The sequence below is a fragment of the Chionomys nivalis genome, chromosome 6, assembly GCF_950005125.1.
Source record: "Chionomys nivalis chromosome 6, mChiNiv1.1, whole genome shotgun sequence".
Taxonomy (NCBI): domain Eukaryota; kingdom Metazoa; phylum Chordata; class Mammalia; order Rodentia; family Cricetidae; genus Chionomys; species Chionomys nivalis.
In genome coordinates, this window is record NC_080091.1 from 40,528,777 (window position 1) to 40,550,554 (window position 21,778).

The window sequence follows — 21,778 nt, forward strand, 5'->3', positions numbered from 1 at the left end:
CTCTGCCTGCTTTATCAAAGCATGCAGTACCCCCACCCCAGGAGTGGTCCCACATATATGGGCTGGGCCCTGCCACACCAATCACTAGTTAAGCAAACTCCCTTCAAACTCATTTGAGTCTGAGTCATACCCTATGTTCCAGGAGATCCCAGCATTTGATATTTTTCATTTCTATCTTTGTTCCATCCTTGCCTTACAAGGAGTGCTGCAGATCTTCTTGATTCATGGTGGGAACACCAAATGCAGTCATTTGTTGAACTTTACTCTGATGTAGCTCTTTAGTGAACCTGAGGAATGGCCTCCTAGATTGCCTTTGCTGCTTGCTGGAGTGTTCCCAACCCAATGCCATGCTTTTCCAATCTGTTCTGAGTGGTTTTCATTATTTATGTTTATTTACTTTATGGAGACAGGACTCACATGAACATGCCCATAGTGCAGCGTGTACATGGAGGGTAGAGGATAGTTAGCAGGAATTGGTTGTCTCCTTTTCCCATGTAGTTCCTGGGAATTGAACTCAGATTGTCAGCCATTTTGCTGACACTAATCTCACCAGCTTTATAAAGTCCGAATTATCATGTATGTGGTTCTGTGGTCTGGTCTGAAATCTCATGGTCAAACTTAAGGTGACACTTTAAAAATGCTTAGTAGACAGGAGTAGCCTGGCCTGCTTGAGTGAAACCTGTGTGGACATCCTTGTCACTGTACCACACAATGGGGAATTGAAGGGCAGTCTGGGCTGCTGAACTTGGCCTGTGCCTCTTGACCTTGATAGCATAACTGACTTCCATGTATTACAGTGTCCTTCATAGTAAATGGAGAGACTGGTATTCCCTATGCTATAGGATTGCCCTGAAGATCTTGTGCTAGGAACATCATTGAAGGTGTTATATTGTCAGTGTTTTTTCATGGATTTGGAGAGTTGGGAAACTATCTAATGTAATGATTGATTCCCAGGGTGGACCAGTCGTACCCAGTTCGAAGAAACTTGGGCCACCCTCCTTGGTGTCTTGGTGACCCAGCCCTTGGTGATGGAACAGGAGGAGAGCCCACCAGAGGTGAGACTTCTATAGCTAGAAGGTGGCTTAGTAGGAACCTGTAGCTATGGCAGCTTGGTGACTGTTTGGGAATAGGAAAGCAGGGTGATCATATCTCAGCTGATGCTCCACAGTAAAGACAAGCCCTCTGAGAGGCTTGGAGACTGAGGCTTTCAGTAGCTAGGATGCAACTTTTACTATGATACCTTCCACATCAGTGATCAATAAGATTGTTCTCTGTCAGCACTTTTGCATTCTGTTGTTCATTTATCATTATCTGAAGGAATATCATTGAACTAAACAAAAAAGGCCATGAATCCAGATCATGTTCTTGCTTCTTGTTTGTTTTGTTTTTAATTATCTTACAGGTTTTGTTTGCTTAGTATTAATGTACACCATGCTAATAAGACATGAATAACGACCATATTTTGTATGTTCAAAGTACTGGGATATGAGCCCTTGGTTCTGAGAGATGTGAAATGAACTTGTGCAGATGACAGATAAGAGAGTGAATCTATATAGTCACAAGTCGTCAAGATCATCTTCCAACGTTTCTGTAACTGCCAGGTTGCCAGTGTCCTCAAATGATAGTATTTAAGAGCAATGTCCTCTGAGGTAAATGCCTATTTGGAGTTCTATGCCAAATATTTGCATATTTCAGGTTTACTCCAAGGTCTAGGTATATAGATGTGTGACCAATGCCAAACAAACTTGAACAAAAGACTCTGGCTATGGGAAGCCACAGGACTTAAGGAATCCAGTTCTCCTCTCTGAAGCCTTATGGCCCTTGGGCTCTGTGTGAAGTAGAGGCAGAATAAGTGGTTGGTATCTTGTTGTCATGTTGTCAATGTGTGGACTGTTTTTCTAGGAAGATACAGAAAGGACCCAGATCCATGTCCTGGCTGTGCAGGCCATCACCTCTCTAGTGCTCAGTGCAATGACTGTGCCTGTGGCTGGCAATCCAGCTGTAAGCTGCTTGGAGCAACAGCCCCGGAACAAGCCTCTGAAGGTTCTCGATACCAGGTTTGCCTGAGTTTCTATGTGGGCTACATTGTATTGCAGAGGATGGTGAGGTAGCCCACTCCACTTTAAATTCCCATCCCCTTTCCTTTGTTAAAAGAATTGATGTAATATGTGTCTGTGGCCCTGCCCAGGGATATAGATCATTTTGGTCATTAGTGACAACCTGAAGATTTAGTGTGAAATTATATGAGCTTCACTGGGTATTCAGGTTCAGACTTCTGGGTCAGGAATAAGCACCTGCTGCAGGGTTTGCTTGCTGTTACACCAGCTACTTCAGGCAAGTGAAAGAGAAGTCCTGATGGTTTTCATTCCTGTGATGTTTGAAAAAAGCAAACATGTTCTTTCTTTTGGTTCTGAATTTTAGATTTGGAAGAAAATTGAGCATGATCAGAGGGATTGTAGAACAAGAGATCCAAGAAATGGTTTCCCAGAGAGAGAATACTGCCACTCACCATTCTCACCAATCCTGGGATCCTGTCCCTTCCCTGTTGCCAGCTACTACAGGTACAGGAAGGAACTAGAACAAGATTGTGGCTAGCATTCTTTTTTTTTTTTTTTTTTTAAATAATGTTTATTTATTTTTATTTTATATGCATTGGTGTTTTGCCTGCATGTCTGTGAGATCTTGGAGTTACAAACAACTATGAGCTGCCGTATGAGTGCTGGGAATTGAACTCAGGTCCTCTGGAAGAGCTGTCAGTGCTCTTAACCGCTGAGCCTTCTGTTCAGCCATGGCTAGCATTCTTGCTGTGGCTTAACAAGAAGGCTGCATGCTGAGTGTATTGCCCCCATTCACAAGTCTCATGCTTTGTCTGGACTTGTACCACCAGGATGTATCTTGCTTCAATGAAGAGAATTTTGTAGGTTCTTTTTCTTTCCATTGTGTTTATTAATTGTACAAGTTACTGTGTTGCATAAAGACATTTTCATACAAGTGCATAATGTATACTAAATGAACCCCCTCCAAAACTTCTTTACCCTTCCCTTTGCCATCACCCTCATTATTGTTGAACAAACTGCTTCAGTCTTATAAATACCTCATTCTTTTAGGAATTTAAGTACCTTGAAGACTTTATTTGGTGAAGTTTCTGTATGGAAATGCAGTGTGTTGTGTATCTCAAAATGATTTTGGGAACATTGAATTTAACAGAGCAGTGTGACTTTAAATGGCCATGGGCCTAGACCTTGAGGAGCCTCTGTCTGAGCCAATAGAGTGGGTGAGAAATGACATACTTGCTCTGTAGAGTCTTGAGAAAGGTGTGGATAGATGGCTATAGGAACTCAGAATACAGCTCTAAGAACATCAGAGTGCCTTGGGGAAAGAATGGGTGGTGTGAGATCTAACACTGTTAGCTTGAGGCAGCCATAGGAAATGAGTCTAGTTTGCCTACCAGACTTCCCAGCTCAAAAGGTTGCCAAGTGACAGTACTCCAAGACCTCCTGGGCCTCTGTATATCTGAGCCATCTTGCCAATGAAGAGGATAACCAGATTGGGCAAACATCTGTCCAGCCAGTCAGGGTCTTATGCAGTGCTATGCTGATGTTTTACAGGTGCCCTCATCAGCCATGACAAACTACTACTGCAGATCAACTCAGAGCGGGAGCTAGGCAACATGAGCTACAAGCTGGGCCAGGTCAGTTACACCATTCCGTTCCCTCCTGAGGATTATAGGCTGAACTTATAACCAGCCTTGTCTGTCCTCAGGCTTGAGCCACATACCGCACTTAAAAGTTTTATTTACATACTTTATTCTAGATTTCAATATATTTTGCATATAAGCATGCAGATGTTTATAAAACATAGTGTAATGATATGAGACAGGAGAGAGCTAAGAAGCATGAAAGATTAGGAATGACAAAATAAAGTCAGCTAAGAGCTGCTCAGTCAGATGCAGCACTGAAAGCTTCCTGGCTGCTAGTTCAGAGAGCAACTGAGTGCATAGCTTAGCAGGTAGCATTACTTTAGTAAGAACAATAAGGATAGTTGACAGCTGCTGATTGCAGGGGTCAGGGAGCTGTGGTACCTGCTGCTTTTCTAGACAAACCCCTCTGTTCCTTCCTACCTTTGCAGAGAAAGTTCTGCCCTAAGATAAGTCATAGTGACAGTCAGAATGTGATGTGCTCTTCATGGAGTGTTTCTAAAGATGTGATAAACAAGATACCTGGGCCCCCTAGGTACTTGACCGTGCTCAAGGGTCCCATGTCCCTGACTGTATCCCTTCTGGCTCTGTTGCGTTCATTTAACTCTGCTTCCTTCAGTACTGGAGTTCCAGTTCCAGTGTCTGTAAGCTGAATATAGTAAGACTGTGTGGGTCCATTTTAGCCCTGCCTTGCCTGGGATACCATATCAGCTATCAAAAAAAAAAAAAAAAAAAAAAATGCTACTAGGATGAACTGCCACTTTGCATTTTATGGAAAGAGATGGTGCAAGGAGCTAGGTGTGGAGAACATTGACAACTGGAATTTATCCACAATTCTCAGCTTGCCTTCATTGAAATTACCTGAGGTCATAAGGGAAAATGCAGGAGGGTTTGTAGAGGAGCAATCAGAAGGGAGGTCAGTGCAAAACCCACTTCATCTGGAGGTGCATTTGGGGGCTTGGGGCTCTTGGCTGCCCCTTAACCGTCCTAAAACAATTACATCTCCAACTGCATCCTTGGAGAAATGGCTCTAAACAATTAGCCCAGAAAAGCAGGGTCTACTCCTGGAAAACACAAATGAATGGGAACCAGGTTTATAAAATCTGTGTATGGTCCCATTTCTCCAGGGACTGTAGTGTCACTCTCTGGAGCCTCTTTTACTTCATACTTTTTTCAGACACTCATTCAAGCCTTGAACCTAAGGTCAGAGTTTTTCTGCCAACAGTTTAGCCTTTGTACCAAGGGCTCCTCTGACAGTACATATAGGTTTGAAAGGGATAGATCATTACAGTGGTCTTATGTGCTCAGAGTAGTAGACTGGCTTGTACCTACCCAACAAGAACTTTAAATCTGGTTCTTGCTTCTGTGGCAGGTATCCATACACTCTGTGTGGCTAGGGAACAATATCACACCCCTGAGAGAGGAGGAATGGGATGAAGAGGAAGAGGAAGAGGCTGATGTTCCTGCACCAACATCACCACCTGTGTCTCCAGTCAATTCCAGGTTTATACTGGCTTTTTTAAAAAAAAAAAAAAAATAAGCAATTTGAAATTTCTTCTCAATCACTTGATATGTTTGGGGTCCATCTTGAGGTGAACCTCTCATCTATGTGTGGGGAAAATATCCATGTTTCACACTCTGCAGAAAACACCGTGCTGGGGTTGATATTCACTCCTGTTCGCAGTTTCTGCTTGAATTGTACAGCCGCTGGATCCTGCCATCCAGTACAGCCAGAAAGACCCCTGTCATCCTGATCAGTGAAGTGGTTCGGTCTGTAAGTTTACCTTCCCCTCTTTCCCCACACCCAGAAGCATGTGTGATGCTGTGCACACACATGCACATACATACACATACACACATGTACCAAATACACTCCACAGACACATCATACAAATACCATAATAGATGCACTAGATAGATACCATATACATAAATACATACATACCATACTTGTATGTGCCATGAATTTGCTAGATACACAGAGAGACACATATGAAGACATAGACATAAACACACACATGCATACATTCACACACAACACACACACCACCTAGTTTGTAATGTCTCAGAACCTGTAAAGGAACTCCTACAGCCTCCCAGGTCTGGAGGGACCGAGTGTTTGAAGTTGGTGATGGTGACAGGACAGATGTTCTTTTTCAGATCCAGAGCAGGTAAATGCTCTCAAATGTAGCACCAGTGTGTAATATGCCAGTTGCTGTCACAGTTCCAAAGGCCCACCTTATCTGTCTCTCTTCTAGGGTGGTGATAAACAGCTGTGGACTCCTAGACATTACCCTTCTTAGATATAAGTAGATAGGTCAAATAAATAGTCTCGTACTTCGTGCTCTTCTTCTACAGCCCCAAACATAGGGTGTTTGTTTTATGAATGACATCTATCAATATTGACAGGGCTGGAAAGAAAAATTGAAAGGCTCTAAAATAGTCGCTTGGTCTTTTTAAAAGTGATAGTGAGAACTGGAGAAAGCAGTAGTTAAGAGCACTGGCTGTTTTTTCTGAACCCAGGTTCCATTCCAAGAACCCACATGGGGGCTCACAACCACCTGTAACTCAAGTTCCAGGGGATCTGAGTCCCTCTTCTGGCTTCTGTGGTACAGCACACACATGGTATGCCAGCATACATGTAGGCAAAGCACCCAAACACATAAAAATAAATAAAAAACAAATAGATATATAATAAATAAGTGATAGTGGGGCCAGCAAGATGTCTCAGCAGGTTAAAGTGCTTCCTATGCAGCAGATCTGACAGCCTGAGTTTGATCCTCAGAACCCACAGTAAAAGGAGAGACCTGACTCTCAAGAGTGGTTTCCTGGCTTTCACACACATGCTGTGGTTTTGTGCACACCTGCACTTATACACATACATTATCCACACACTCAATGATAATAAATTAAAGTAACAATGATAACAGAGAGAAATGATTGCCCATTTCTTGCTCCTAGGAGTTTTGAGCACGTGGCCCTGTATTAATGGACATTGCCTGAAAATGATAACCCTTGTATATGTGGCAGCTGAAATCCAAGCTCTTCCTCCATCTGTAGTGTATATGCATAGGCATTTTTAACATGATATTCTGTTACTACTTCTACGTTCTGTATTTTAAGTCTCTCCAATCAGTACTGAAGATTCCCCTATTTTTTCCCATGCCTTGCCACCCACTGCATTTTAGACTACATTTTTACATTCCTCTGGGTGTAATGCTCTTCTTCTTGTTCTGATCTTGCATGTCTCCAGCTTCTCGTGGTGTCAGACTTATTCACTGAACGCACCCAGTTTGAAATGATGTATCTAACGCTGACAGAACTTCGGAGAGTGCACCCTTCAGAAGATGAAATCCTCATTCAGTACCTAGTACCTGCCACTTGTAAGGCAGCTGCTGTCCTTGGTATGGTGAGTGAGAGGTGGTGCAGAGGCTGCCCCCATTGAAGCACTTAGGACTTCTCTGCTTTGGGATCTGGTATTGGTCAAATGTGCTGCGTGCATCTGCATCTGCATACTTCAAAGGCCTGTCCCAGGGTAAGGTCCTTGGCACATGTGAACCACAGCTCTGGTCAGCTAAAAGAACTCAGTACCTGTTGGTATCATCCCCACAGGAAACTGAGATGTTTTGTGGTGAACATGGTTGAAACACCTGTGCCCCTTGGCCTTTATGCCATTATAGTAGGGTACCTCTCCAGGACAAAAAGTGTGAGGGCACTGGGACAGCCCAAATGTTGGAACCATGCCTGCGTACATGGCCAGTCTATCATCTTGACAGCTCCACTCCATTTCTCTGGTCGGGTCTGGATCCCACTGTATTGTTTGACTTACACAGGTCTCCCACATTGGGAAATGTAGATATCTGTCCTTAGCATCATGATTGTCTTGGTCCAGTTGTGCTGCTGTCACAAACACCTTAGACAGGGCGATTTATTGACAGCAGATATGTACTGGGAAATCCCAAATCAAGTGTTGTTTGGATACCTGATACCTAGATTCCCCCACTCATCAGCATTATTCTGCTGCTGATTTATCAGAATTTGGTTAGTACTGCTTGGTTTTGCCTTTCCTATATACATACTAGGTGGTTCTCATAGAAAATATGTCAGATACATACATAAAAATAATTACCTGTGTGTTCCACCTCTTGTTGGTACATATTGGAAGGGCATCAGCATGGCCGGTAAAGTAAAGTGACTCTAAACTGTTGGCTCAGGCACTTTTGCCCTTTCACTTAATGTTAAAATATTATGTTTTTAAATTAGCTTAAAATTTATCATTACATGTTAAACTTATCATCATGTGTTTAATATATTTTTCCTGGAATCCATTTTTGTAATAACAATAGAAACTTACTTGTTCAGGGCTAGAGAGAGGACTCAGTGGTTAAGAACACTTGGTGCTCTTACAAAATACCTGATTTTGTTTCTAGCACTCACATTGCCAACTTACAACCAACACCTTCTTCTGACTTCTACAGGTTCCCATAATGCGCATGCATATTTAACATGTGGACATGTATACACTGTATACCACATACAAAAACTAATTTTTTAAAAAAGAAACTTACTTGTTCAATAGACACATGAGTGGCTGCTGTGCTTGAAATAGTTGAGGCTACTGGCGGGAGTGGTGTGGGTGAGCCTGTTGGAGCCCATTTTCCATGTGCCATATATGCCATGTCTTCCCTTGTTAGAACCTGTTGTCACTGTACCTAGAGGCTAGTACAGGTATACAGCATGGGTGGCCATGCTTAGCATCATCCAGAGAACGGGAACAATGAGCACTTAGTCCCCCTGTGTGAGCACACTCTTCAAAGCAGGCATCTTCTGGGTGCTGTCAGGACTGTGTCCTTGTGGGAGGTCTATTTTCCTTCATGGGGGGACTTTAGTGGCTTGACTTTCCTTGTAACTGTGGTTTTGTGCTCAGGCCCAGGTTCCTCGGGCAAAATGTAAATCAAATGCATCAGGCAAATAATGGTGATTTTTAAAGAACAACCCCAAGGCGGAATGGTGACTGGCTCCAGTTCCCAGCTCTGTGTACAGAGGCGGCTGTCCTTGAAGGCAATTGTCTTCTGAGAGGCTTTCAGCTGCCCTGTGTTGCTAGAGATGGTGTTGCACTGCTGCATTGCTTTTCCTGGGGAAACCTGAGCAAAGGTCTGCTCACCTCAGATAGGTCACTGATGATCCAAGTCCAGCTTGTAAACCAGTGTATTTTTTGGCTTTCCTCATATAAGCATGGATGAAGACTTATCTATTGGAACTGTAGTGACTTCAAAACAGCTGCACACTAAAACGTCCTACCATGGCATGGGTAATGTAACCCCAAGAGCTGCATAAATGGAGACATAGCACCCTTCTCCCTCTTCAGTTAACCTTCCCAAGTCCAAGTGCAGCTGGGTAAGGATTATGTGCAGTATGTTGAGGTTCAGGTTTTGGTCCTTAACTACCCATGCTATGAGGGAACATTATAGTTCTGTACTTGTGAGAGTCTTGTGTGGATGCAGGTAATCCGACTCTTCTGATTTCAACATGGCACAACTGTGTCATGTCCTCCAGAGGTTAGTGTTCCACAGCATGCATCCAAACTGTCACTGTTCTTTGCTCACTGTTAGATTTGCAGCCTTCAACAACATATACTGGTGTTATGCTTAAAGAAGTGTGGTTAGAGGCCTTGGTTGTACTATCCTGAGGAAGAACACATGGTTATGGGAAGGGGGATGAGAAGGAAGTAACTGGCAAGGACTGTTAATCTTCTTTAACCCAAGACCATTAGATACAGACTCCCCTGGAGAGGGTTGGGTGGCCTCTTTGTTTTGTGATAGCTCTGACTGTCCTGGAACTCACTCTGTAGACAAAGCTGGGCTTGAATTCGGAGATCCACCTGCCTCTGCCTCTTGATTGCTGGGATTAAAAATATACACCTCTACCACTAGATGGCCTCTTCTGTCATGAGACCAAATGAGTCCTCAGTCAGCCTTTCCTGGTAGGGTGTTTGGTAGGTCACAGACACTGACGTGCTGCTACTGGAGTGCATCACACAACAGCAGTCTTCACTGCTGGAGGAGTCCTATGTCAATGTGTGTGCTGGGTGTCTGGGCAAAATATCCACTGCCACACTTAGAATACCCAGAGAAAGTGATACCATGTCAGTCTAGGTTGGCACAAATTAGTGTCAAGAGCTCCACAACTACCTACAAGCTTTTGCTAGGAGGAGCCAGACCAAAGTTAATTATAGTGAAGAGACATGAGGCAGAATTAGCTGGGGGAGAGAATTCCTGGGTAAAGCCTAGTAAACCAGGTTTGAATACTGTTCCAGAATAGTCATATAGAACACAGCTCATTCATCCAGTAGGTAGACAAGGAGTAGACAACACATATGAGATGTTCTACAGAGGGCAGCAGAGCTCAGAATCCAGTGTTGTCAGTTAAGGCAGGTTATAGGAGCACCCTACCACTCCAAAAGGGAAAGCAAGTGTAGGCACAAATCACATTTTCCACATAAGGTGGATCCTCTCTCAAATTCAGATTTTTATATAGGGTCAGCACTGTACACCGACCTTTCCTGCATGAATCCTGCCCCCGTGTGACTTCTGCTGTGTGCTAGATTATAGCCAGGCTCTTTCAGTTTTAGGGACTCGGGCCATTGGCAGTCAGCAATCAACCCGTCTCCAGCAACTCATGTCTGTGCTTGTATTCAGGACAAAACTGTGGCAGAACCAGTCAGCCGCCTACTGGAGAGCACACTCAGGAGCAGCCACCTCCCCAGCCAGATCGGAGCCCTGCATGGCATCCTTTATGTGTTGGAGTGTGACCTCTTGGATGACACTGCAAAGCAGCTCATTCCAGTTGTTAGTGAATATCTGCTGTCCAATCTCAAAGGAATAGCCCAGTGAGTGGGGCTGGGCGGGTGGGCTTTAGTATGGTCTTAACAGCAACAAAAATAAAAAATAAAACAGAAGAGCCCTGTTTGACTTTAAAAGTATATGCTAGAGCCGGGCGATGGTGGCACATGCCTTTAATCCCAGCACTCGGGAGGCAGAGGCAGGCGGATCTCTGTGAGTTCGAGACCAGCCTGGTCTACAGAGCTAGTTCCAGGACAGGCTCCAAAGCCACAGAGAAACCCTGTCTCAAAAAACAAAAACAAAAAAAAAAACAAAAACAAAAACAAAGGATATGCTAGAACTGTAGAACTGGCATAGTAGTGCATGCTTATAATCTCAGCATTTGAGAGGCTGAGGCAGAAAATTTGGCATCAGTTTGAAACTAGCCGGGGCTACAGATGAGATCCTGTTTTAGAAGTAACAAAGTATATGCCAGGTTCTAGTAGGTGACAGGAGTGTACCTATTTTAGGAAATAGTAGCCATGAGACACAAGGACACATATACTTGTGTCCTTGTCAGAAGCTTTCATCTCTAGCAAGATGAAAAGTCCTGCCTCGCATCACTCTCCTATAGCACTCAGCACACTGATGTGGACCAGCTTCCTTATTCTGTCACCAGACTTAGCTTCCTCTTTGGTTTCTGATCAGCCCCGTGTTTTCTGTGAGACCCTTTACTCCTGCTCTAATCTCCACCTCCCCTAAAGATGTCTTACATACAGCTGCACATGAATATATTGCTGGTCCTTTTGATAATAAGTTAAGCCCATTACAGCTCTGTTTTAGAAGCAGAGGGAGGAGCTGTGGCCCTGATGGAACACAACTGGGCACTTAGAATTTGGGACATGAGTTAGGGATGAGAAGGGAGTTGGAGGAAAAGCCGGCTGTTCTGTGGTGGATTGTCGATTGAGAAATGCAGAGTAAAGTTAAAAGTTTGGAGATGGTAAGGTCTTAGGCTGACAGACATAACTGCTGACAGGTGAGCAGGAGTGCATTTCAGGGGCCCAACAGTCAGTGGCAAATCGAGCTGGGACAGGGATAGCGGCTTGTAGGAAGGTGCTTTCTTCCCTGTAGTCCTTGCTGGATAGTAGCTTACATGTGTGCAAGGTAAGCAAACAGCCACCCCCTGCAATTCCAGGTCCTGGCCTGGGGCAGAGTTGAGCAGGTTATGTGAAGGCACAATCTGCTGAGGAATGAAGAGGACAAAGAGAACTGGGGCGGGTATGAGGCGCTTACAGTGTCCAGTCAGATAATAAGTAGACCTTGCTCAGTGCTTTGGGCAGAGAGTCCCATGTCACATACAAAGCAGTAGCCAGTTCCTAGATGTGACATTGTCATTTGAATACATCTGAAAGGGTAGAAGAGATGATGTGTGGTTCCTTTGTTTATGGTGACATTGATCTAAATCATATGCTAGCCAGGTCCCTTCTGGTGGTACCAACTGGTGATCCCATGATATAGAGTGTTACAAGTTAGCACATGCCACACATGGAACAAACACACACCCTGAGGAAGCATCTTAAACATGAAGAATCTGCAGGGAGAGTCAAGTGGCCTATGAAGAGGTACAGCATTGGGCTGGAGAGATGGCTCAGCGGTTAAGACCATTTCCTGCTCTTCCAAAGCTCCTGTGTTCAATTCCCAGCAACCACATGGTGACTCACAACCATCTGTAATGAAGTCTGGTGTCCTCTTCTGGCCCGCAGGCACACACACAGACAGAATATTGTATACATAATAAGTAAATAAATATTAAAAAAAAAAAAAAGAGGTACAGCATTGAGATGGTGTGCAATACTGAGACCATGCAGCTCTGGAAACCGTGTAGTCACTGGCACGGCCCAGGGTTCTATACTCGATAGACGTGAATGGATATGCTTTAAAACTGTTCCCACTGCAGACAGCCAGGAGTGCTATATATGACTAGGTATGATTTCTGTCTCCCATTCTCAGCTGCGTGAACATTCACAGCCAGCAACATGTGCTGGTGATGTGTGCCACTGCGTTCTATCTGATGGAAAACTACCCTCTGGATGTGGGGCCAGAATTTTCAGCATCTGTGATACAGGTGAGACAGCTTTGGATGGGTTCTATTGGACACAGGCGGGCTTCCTTGTGAACTGTACCAGTGGGTCATTGTGCTTTTGAGGAGGATAAGAGCAAACTTTCCTTCTTGTCTAGATGTGTGGAGTTATGCTGTCTGGAAGTGAAGAGTCCACCCCCTCCATCATTTACCACTGTGCCCTCCGGGGTCTGGAGCGTCTCCTGCTGTCTGAGCAGCTCTCTCGCTTAGATACAGAGTCTTTGGTCAAGCTAAGCGTGGACAGAGTCAATGTACAAAGCCCACATCGGGCCATGGCAGCCCTAGGCCTGATGCTCACCTGCATGTACACAGGTGAGCAAGTTGTAAGGGTCATCGACTCACCCAGGGCCATTGTGCGTAGCCTAGCTTCTAGAAAGTGAAACAGGAACATACTCAGCATCACAAGCCAGGCCTCATGGTGCTGTAGCTTTATTGTGACCCTAAACCAGCCCTGTTACCTTTCCAGAAATTCTAGGGCCCAGGGCAAAGGAGCAGCTCACATGACACCACCATGTATAGGTTTCAGAGCTGCCTCTGGCCACCGCATCCCTGAGAGTTGTAAGAAAGTTGAGGTGGGTCCTACCTTGCTAGGGACTCTAATCACCTGTTTTTGAAGGGTCTATGTTTATCTGGTCAAGTCCTATATGAGTCACCAAATGCTAATTTCAAGCCTCTTAGGCTTCAATCCTCTAGTGGCCTGAGTGTTTCTATTTCAGGAAAAGAAAAAGCCAGTCCGGGCAGAACCTCTGACCCCAGCCCTGCTACGCCTGATAGTGAGTCTGTGATTGTTGCTATGGAGCGGGTATCTGTTCTCTTTGATAGGTAAGAAATGCAGCACAACCCTACCTCTAACCTCAGTAGTCATTGAGTATCCTAGAGCCAAATTCAGAGCAATTGCCTCTATGTGTAATTGTTCATCCTCTTAAACTTTAAAATGCATCTTGTGGCCATTTTTCAATGCTTGAATATTCACAGAGCACCACTTGGGGACAGCTGGACCCATGTAGGTTACAGGCACTCACTGCCCTCCTTGATCCCACAGTCCACTGCTAAGGAAATAAACACTCCTGGGAGTGTGCTCAAGTGCTATTGGTGGGCTTGGGCCACATACACAGGAAGGCACAGCCAAGTGTCTGAGTCACTTGTGCACTTCTCAGCTGTACACTGCAGTTGTGTGTGTATTAGTGGGATAATTGTAGGTCAGCTCTCTTTCAAGATGTAGCTAAGGGACAAGTGTTGAATGTTGAGAAGAATAAACAGGAACAAGTAGTGCAGGCGGTGCGGGGAGGATCTTTGATGGAAAGAAAAACTCCTGATTGACGCTAGTGCTCTCATATAGGACATGTAACAGTGAAAAGTTCTTGGAGGGAGCATTTTGATGTGGAAAGTCTCTTCTATAATGTCACCACCCCACCCTATTCCTGCTGTTCCTTTATAGTGCCTTCTCACACTCTGCTTTATTCTCCTCATAGTGCCCAGATCAATCAGGGCAGCAAAAGAAAAGCCTGTGTGTCACCTTCAAATTTTAAAGCTCATATCCTAATTGTGGACTGAGCCCCGCTTGGAGCATCCCTATGTGTCAAGGGCCTCTGAGCCTCAGTCATGTTGCTCTGTGGGCAGGACTGAGAGGCCAGGAACCAGGGTGAAACTCAGATCAGCTCCCTTTCTTACAGGATCCGCAAGGGGTTTCCCTGTGAAGCCAGGGTCGTGGCAAGGATCCTGCCTCAGTTCCTAGACGACTTCTTCCCACCTCAAGATGTCATGAACAAAGTCATTGGAGAGTTTCTGTCCAACCAGCAGCCATACCCACAATTCATGGCCACTGTCGTATACAAGGTGAGGGTGTCCATGTGTGGGACAAGGACAGAGCAGGGGGTTGAAGGCAGAATCATTTCCACACTTCCAGTAGGTCTGTCACCAGGGCTAGACTCATCCTGTAAGAAGGGTGGCAGCTGTAGCCCCTGTCACTCTATTCCCACCCCACCCCACCCCACAGGCTGACTTGTGCTTAGGACTCTCTCATCCCCAGGTTTTTCAGACTCTGCACAGTGCTGGGCAGTCATCCATGGTCAGGGACTGGGTCATGCTGTCCCTGTCCAACTTCACACAAAGAACTCCAGTTGCCATGGCCATGTGGAGCCTCTCCTGCTTCCTTGTCAGCGCATCTACCAGCCCATGGGTTTCAGCGATGTATCCTTCCATGGGTCTTTGGCCATATTTTAATCTCCACCAGACCTTTCTTATTCTCTTAGTATCAGCTTCAGGTTTCATTGAATGTTTTGAAACTAAACTCTACAGAACCCCACAGATAGCAAGGCGATGCTTAACTAACTCTTTTCCAAATGTTGCCTCAGTGAGGACCAGCCTCCAGCAGCTCAGGGGTTTGAGGGTGAGTCTATAGAGTATCTACAGACTATCAATCAACTTTTCTATTTGAGGGAGTAAAACTTAATACTCTGGGACTGTCAGTGGTGGGGGCGGGGACGACAGCACAGGACTAAACTCTCTGAGGCCTGTAAGAAGTAAAAAACACACACTTGGGATCTTTCTCTGTTCTCTCTCTAATCTTGTCTTTATTTTTCCTTCACAGCTTATATATCCTGACAAAATGTTTCAGACAGTATAAAAATTACAATGTGGTTACATTCTATCTTTCAAGTTAATGATTATAACGAATACGGGTAAAAAAACATGTTTCCCATTTCCCTTACATGGTTAAACATCCTGTGTATTATTGATGAAAAACAAATTACTCCAAGAACTCACATACATTCATGTTCAAGCAACTTGTAGATTAACACAGTGTAAGCAAGTGAGGTATTTTTCTCAGGCACTCTTTTACTGTCAGGCTGCATTTTGTGGTTTCAAAGAAAGAATCAATTGCTTTATTACTTGTCTCAAAAAGTAATTTTATAAGGAATCTTAAAAAAAATCACTAACCTAATCTTTTTTAAAAGATTTATTTATTTATTTATTTATTTATTTATTTATTTATTTATTTATTATGTATGCAACATTCTGCCTCTGTGTATGCCTGTACGCCAGAAGAGGGCGACAGATCTCATTACAGATGGTTGTGAGCCACCATGTGGTTGCTGGAATTGAACTCAGGACCGCTAGAAGAGCAGCCGGTGCTCTTAACCTCTGAGCCATCTCTCCAGCCCCCCTAACCTAATCTTTTATATATGAAAAACAGTCAGTTCTACTTTATTCAGGGTGTACTCATTAACATTTTTTATATCAGGAAACTGAGGACAGAAATTAATCATCTTTAATCATCAACCAATTCTAGCAAGAAAGGCACATCAACTAATAATAATTGGGCTGCTTTGTTCTTGTTCCTTGATCTTACAAGTCCCTCACTGAACTGTGCCTTTCTAAAACCTGAGGTTGTTTCCTTGAGTTTTTCACCTCAAAGCTATTCACAGAAACGTCTCAATCTAACCTTAAGTCATTTCCAAAGCTTTGTTTCAGCTGTGATGTATTCCAAAACCTGGGGACACATCTCCCAACGTTAAGATTAAAAGAATTTGAGCTAGCTGGGTTTCTGGGACTCAATTGTTTTTCCTAATCATTAATTTAAACCACAGTCTATGTGGCTTCTCAATAGAAACTCATGTGTTCTAGCTGTGTGACTCTTTCTTGTTTTATGTTTTATCTTCTGCAACCTCTGCTTTATCAGAGACGGGCAACATTTTATCCTGCCTTTACCTATGTTAATTTTTCCACTAAACTAACCTAACTTTACTATGTTTATTAAAAACCCTCAATCATCAAAATTCTACTTAAACTAACACTATTATTATATTATCTCATTGTTCCAGTCAAACAGCACAACTTAGGAGGAAATGACCTTCTTAATAATCCACAGGTAAAAATGCCCAGTAAAACAGGATATTTCCAAAACTACATTAAGGGCAGTGGGGAGTCTCCCCATGCCCATTTATTCCATGCCAGGTACCAGAGAAAAATGGCAGCGGCAAAGATACAGCAGTAGCAAGAAACATTCTGGGGCCAAGGCTCTCAGGGCCTCACCTGAGATTCACCCAGCAGAGCTTTGCTTCCTGGTGAGCTGGTTTCCCAGACCTAACCGCCACCTGCTGCTCCTCTGACAGGGCCACCAGTAACTAAAGGTATAAAACTTTGACAGGGACACAAAACAGAAGGTTTAACCATCTGCCAGCTAGTGCTGCCCAGTGGGTGGGTTTGTGGCAGGAATGCTACTGCTGAAGGGTGATGGGAGGGGAGCACAGAAGGGGAGGCAGGGCAGCTCAGGCCAGCCGCTGGCCCTGCGGCTGCCTTATCCTCTGGCATGCTTTATTCCTCCGGGGTTTTCTCAGTGCTGCTTCTCATTAGCTCTCATCTTTATGCTGTGGTCACCCTCCTGGGGAAAGTCATAAATAAAGCTTCAGTTCCCATCCCAACAATGCTGCCAGGAGTTCCTCTTTTGGCAACCTCCCCCACAGCAGACCAAGAGAGCTACTGAGCAGCAAAGTTGTCTTGGTGGTGACAGCACAGCCTCACCCCAAGTACGGGAAAGCCTCTCAGGCAGGGTGCTAGCTCTACCCTTCCTGCACTGGAGCAGTGTGAGCAGGAACACCAGCCACTAGCACTGTGGGGAGCCCAGCCCAGGTAAGTGCTACTGCACAGAGCACTGGGAACCAGCACCCTGTCTGCACTGCAGGGCTCCCACTTTCTGGGCCTCTCTGCCTTCCTACCCCTGCCCTCCTGGGCAGATAGCCAACTGCAGCTGGGAGAGGGTTGCAAGCAGCAGCTGCTGCTGATGTGCCTAGGCCACCCTCTGTTTTGGTTGCCTACTGTCCTCCCTGTTGGTGGACTTAGGAAGGGAACCCCTTGGGGAGACTGTCTTCCTACCCTTGCTGTTGTTCCCCTTAACTCTTCTACCAGCCTCCCACACATCATCAGCAGGATGGGCAAACTGGAGCAGGTGGATGTGAACCTTTTTTGCCTGGTTGCCACAGACTTCTACAGACACCAGATAGAGGAGGAATTCGACCACAGGGCTTTCCAGTCTGTGTTTGAGGTGGTGGCGGCACCAGGAAGTCCATACCACCGGCTGCTTGCTTGTTTGCGAAATGTCCACAAGGTCACCACCTGCTGAGTAGTACCTGTGGCACAAGAGGCTGAGAGGAGGCAACTGCTGGGGCCGGAGCCAGGAGCCTGTGCCAAGCTTCTGCTGGGGCTTCCTTGGTCATACAGGCTTCCACTTGTGTCAGGTGGACAGCCAGGCAATGGCAGGAGTGTTTTACAGTGTGGGCTATGCAGGGAACATGCACTATGTTGGGGTTGAGCCTGAGTCCTGGATCCTAGCCTTGCTGCAGCTGGTGGCAGTGCTAGGTTGACCAGGTGTTTGTCTTTTTCCTAGTGTTCCCCTGGCTGTGGTCGCCAGGTTGCAGCTGCCCTGGTATGTGAAGCAGAAGTCCTAGCTCTTACCAGATGGTTCTGAGCCCTTCTGTCACACTGGGCTGGAGAACTCTCACCCGCATTTCCACAGCAGGGTGTACCTGCCACACCAGAGTCTGGACACAAAATGAGTGGTGTGGGGGGGTGGCTGGGAACTGGGGGTGCCAGGTTTCCAGTATCATTTTCCCTTTCTCTGTTTTCTTCTCAGGAGTTAAATTTAATTATATCAGTAAAGAGATTAATTTTAATGTAACTCTTCCTATGCCCGTGTAAAGTGTGTGACTTGCAAGGCCTGTGCTGCATGTGATAAAGTCTGTGGAAGTGGATGGACCTTCTGGCCACCACTCCCTCTCCTGTAGCTACTCAGTCTAGTCAGGCAGGTCCCTTGTGTAGCCCTCCCAACACCTGATGGCACTTGCACCTCACACGTCTCCCCTTTTTTATGCATCACATTTAACCAGCACAGAGAGAGGTGTTCATGTTCACTGCCCTAAGTGAGAATCCTATCTGTGGCCTAACTGAGGGGCTGAGGAGAGCTGCTTTCCACTGTTATGGTTGTGCAAGGCTTGCCTTGCTGCAGCACCCTCTCCTCTTTCAGTTTCCTAGTCCCTCAGCCTAGCCAGAAACAGCCTCTGTTGTATCCAAAGAGGCTACCCTAATAACCTCATCTCTGGTCCTGGCTGAGCTGGGCTGTAGCCTGCCCAGGAGCCAGCTAGCCATTGTGGATGCTGTTCCTTTGTATCTTCTGCATGGTGGGGACCTGAGGAGTGCTGGCCTGATAACCCCAAAGATGTCTCTGAGCTATATAGTTTGTTGGTTTGTCTCAGTTTCTCTTGTTCAAGAGAAAGGATAGTGTCCTAGCAACTGTTAAGAATGAATCCAGCCCCTTTTTTGACCCTTCCCATCTTGCCTTCTGTCAGCCCAGGGGATTGTAGACTTATGCCTATCAGAGCCCGGGGAGGGTTCAGCCTGACAAGATGAGGTACCAGAGGGAGGGTTCAGTATTGGGCCAGCCTGTGGCCTAGGGACAGCCTCTCATGCTTGTCAGTGCCACCTCTCTTTCTTAACCAAGGCCTGGGCCCAGAGTAGCCTGGTCATGTTAATGAAAATGAGTCCTGGACATGGGCTGTCCTCATTTCTTTGCTTGGTTTGGGAGCTCTGCTTGGCTGTATGACAAGGTAGGTTCTCTGCTGCTTAGCTAAGTCATGTCCATGTGGATTAGGAGAAAGGGGTCATTTGGAGCTATCTAAGCTGCCACGCTCCCAGGTTGGCCCAACAACTCTGCATGTTGCAAGTTTGATCACTGCTTGTGGTAGATGTTTATAAGAAACTTGAATGTAAAATCTGGAGCCATTCCCTTGGGGATTCATATCAGTGAGTTCAACCTAGAGTTCAGTTGCTCTTGTTCATAGAATGACCAGAAACAGTTCTTAATATGAGACTACAGCAGCCTCTGCCACAAAGCTGTTCTCTTGTAGTGGGCGCCACAAGCCTAGAGATGCACCCAGGCACAGGCAAGCATGCATTTGCGTGTATACATACCCAGAGTTGTGTTTGTGTACACACATACATGCTCACACACACTCCTCAAAGACATATGTAAGGTGCCTGGCCATTCTTACTGAAAGCTGCCCTTTTTGGACATGCCACATACAGTCAGCTTTGTGACTGGCATCTGAGAATGGGACTCAGTTTAAAATTTAAAGGGGAACAAAAAGGCCATAGCTCATTAAAGTCCCACTGAAGATATTGCTCCACCTGACTGAAGGAGGGACCAAGACTTTTCATCAAATTTCTCAAAATCTATGGATTTCCAAACTTTATTTTAAAATGTTATTTTGATTGTGGGATTTAGGGGGGCATCGGGTGGGATGTTGTTTTCCTGCTGGTACTGTCAGGAAAGATTTTAATGAAACCAGGGTAGAACTATTTGGCAATGCACTTCAGCATGTTTCTTCTCCAAAATGTGCCTCCCTCCCACTGCTGGCCCCCTTGACATGTAGGTGACTTTGTAACTGCCAAGTGCCCTTTATTATTCTCTCATTTCTGTGTGCACATGTACCCTTCAAGAGGGAAGAGTTAGAGTAGAGCCACCTCCAGCCCTATAGAATGTAGTGCCAGAGAAGGCACTAACCCTGACAGGAAGCACCTTCTTGTGAGTGAAGCAGTTCTGCTTTCAACCCATGGGATAGGTCTTACACAGCAATAGCTTGGCTCACAGCCACCTGGCGAGGAGCACTACCTCCCTTTGTGGAGCTGCAGAATGAGTCTCTTCCACCTGTGTGCATCCTTCCCCACACAGTCTCACTTGGGTTTAAACCCTCCCTCCATTAACACTGAGCACTAAGATCATAGCTGCTGCCAGGGCAGGCATGAAGCTGTCTTCTGGCACTTGGTGTGTGGAAGTAGAAGACACTGAGAGCTGCTGAGGGTGGTTGGGGAGCTCAGGATTGTCACAGGTTGGAAGAGAACTGTTCCTCGATGGGTCTGGAGCTTCCAGGAAAGAAGAAGCCACGCTCTGCAGTGTGACAGCTGAAGGTGATCTGAAGGTTCAGGGCCACCCTCTATGTGTACTTGTCACACTTCAGTGCCATCAAAGGAACTGCTACCCTCAGTGTCTCTGGAAACACCCTCTGCCACAAGTTGGGTGTAAAGTGGTGGTGACAGAGACTTATCCGCAGAGATTTGGCTGCATTTCTAGGGGCTCCTGTCCAGGCCTTACTGCTGTGTGCCATAGGCTTCACTGGGAACCAGGAGGGCTGTGATGGGTGTGCCCCGGAGCCCAGTCCAGACCTGGCTGTCCACTTCCAAGTGGAAGGACTGACATGAAATGTATATTTAAAAATTTTAAATTGCAGATATTGTATATTTGAATTAAAGAAGCAATTAAACCACCTGTTGTTACTGTCTAAGGCTTGCTTTACTTACTCCTTTCAAGCATTTGAGGAGCGCATCCTGCTCATCTCCAGCGGGCAAATATACCACCCAGCAAGCTCTCTTGACACTGTAAAGGTCAGGCAATACTAGGTATGGAATGAACCTAGGTACCTGGACTTGGGGCCAGACCTAGAGTTATTCACAGTAGGGTTCTATAGAAGTGATCTCCCTGCCTTGGAGATATGGTGTACCAAATTCTGGTGGTATTGGCATTTTAAGCCATGATGCAAGGTCCTACATATTGTTGCAGCTTCCATATGTTGCTCCAACGTACCAGAGGGGTGGTGAGCCTCTGTCCTCACATAGGACACACAGTTTGGCTTTGGAGTCTTTGCATAGTCTCCAACCCTTCCTTACAGGTCATGCTCCTGTTCCAGGTGGAACCCCTCTGCTCCCCAACACAACTAGTCTTCCCACCTTTGTTCTAGCCTGACTGCTGTGTCTACAATGCCTGCCCTGTCCTTTATAGCTTGCAAATCCTTTAATCTTGTCGAAAACATTGTCCATCTTACTAGGCCCCTTCCTTTGTATCTGGGCTGAGCCTGAAGCACAGACATTTTATTCACTAACCTACAGGAAAAAGGACTGTTTGGTAAACACGTTGTGAAAGGCCATCAAGTTCCAGTTGAGAGACAGGAGTTGTCTACCTTATTTCTCAGCCCACCAGACACACTGAAGTCTGGAACACTCTTGAAGCCCTATAGATTCTGCCAGTGCATTCAATTGGCCCTTCTAGGTCACAGGGTCTGTTTTCTGTAC

The 21,778-nt window shown here is 45.5% G+C and overlaps 1 protein-coding gene across 1 annotated transcript in view; it reads left to right on the forward strand.

Annotated features, from left to right (window-relative positions):
• Htt (huntingtin) overlaps positions 1–20,985 on the forward strand; it is a 153,146-nt gene extending 132,161 nt beyond the window's left edge. Inside the window, exons 54-67 of the mRNA XM_057772523.1 lie at positions 955–1,055; positions 1,903–2,057; positions 2,422–2,561; positions 3,609–3,691; positions 5,070–5,200; positions 5,342–5,471; positions 6,951–7,106; positions 10,396–10,586; positions 12,529–12,643; positions 12,757–12,970; positions 13,375–13,480; positions 14,332–14,494; positions 14,688–14,848; positions 17,567–20,985. Of these exons, the coding sequence (XP_057628506.1) occupies positions 955–1,055; positions 1,903–2,057; positions 2,422–2,561; positions 3,609–3,691; positions 5,070–5,200; positions 5,342–5,471; positions 6,951–7,106; positions 10,396–10,586; positions 12,529–12,643; positions 12,757–12,970; positions 13,375–13,480; positions 14,332–14,494; positions 14,688–14,848; positions 17,567–17,780 (2,060 nt within the window). The 3' untranslated portion in view covers positions 17,781–20,985. The remainder of the gene's footprint in view (positions 1–954; positions 1,056–1,902; positions 2,058–2,421; positions 2,562–3,608; positions 3,692–5,069; positions 5,201–5,341; positions 5,472–6,950; positions 7,107–10,395; positions 10,587–12,528; positions 12,644–12,756; positions 12,971–13,374; positions 13,481–14,331; positions 14,495–14,687; positions 14,849–17,566) is intronic.
• Positions 20,986–21,778: the final 793 nt, after the last annotated feature.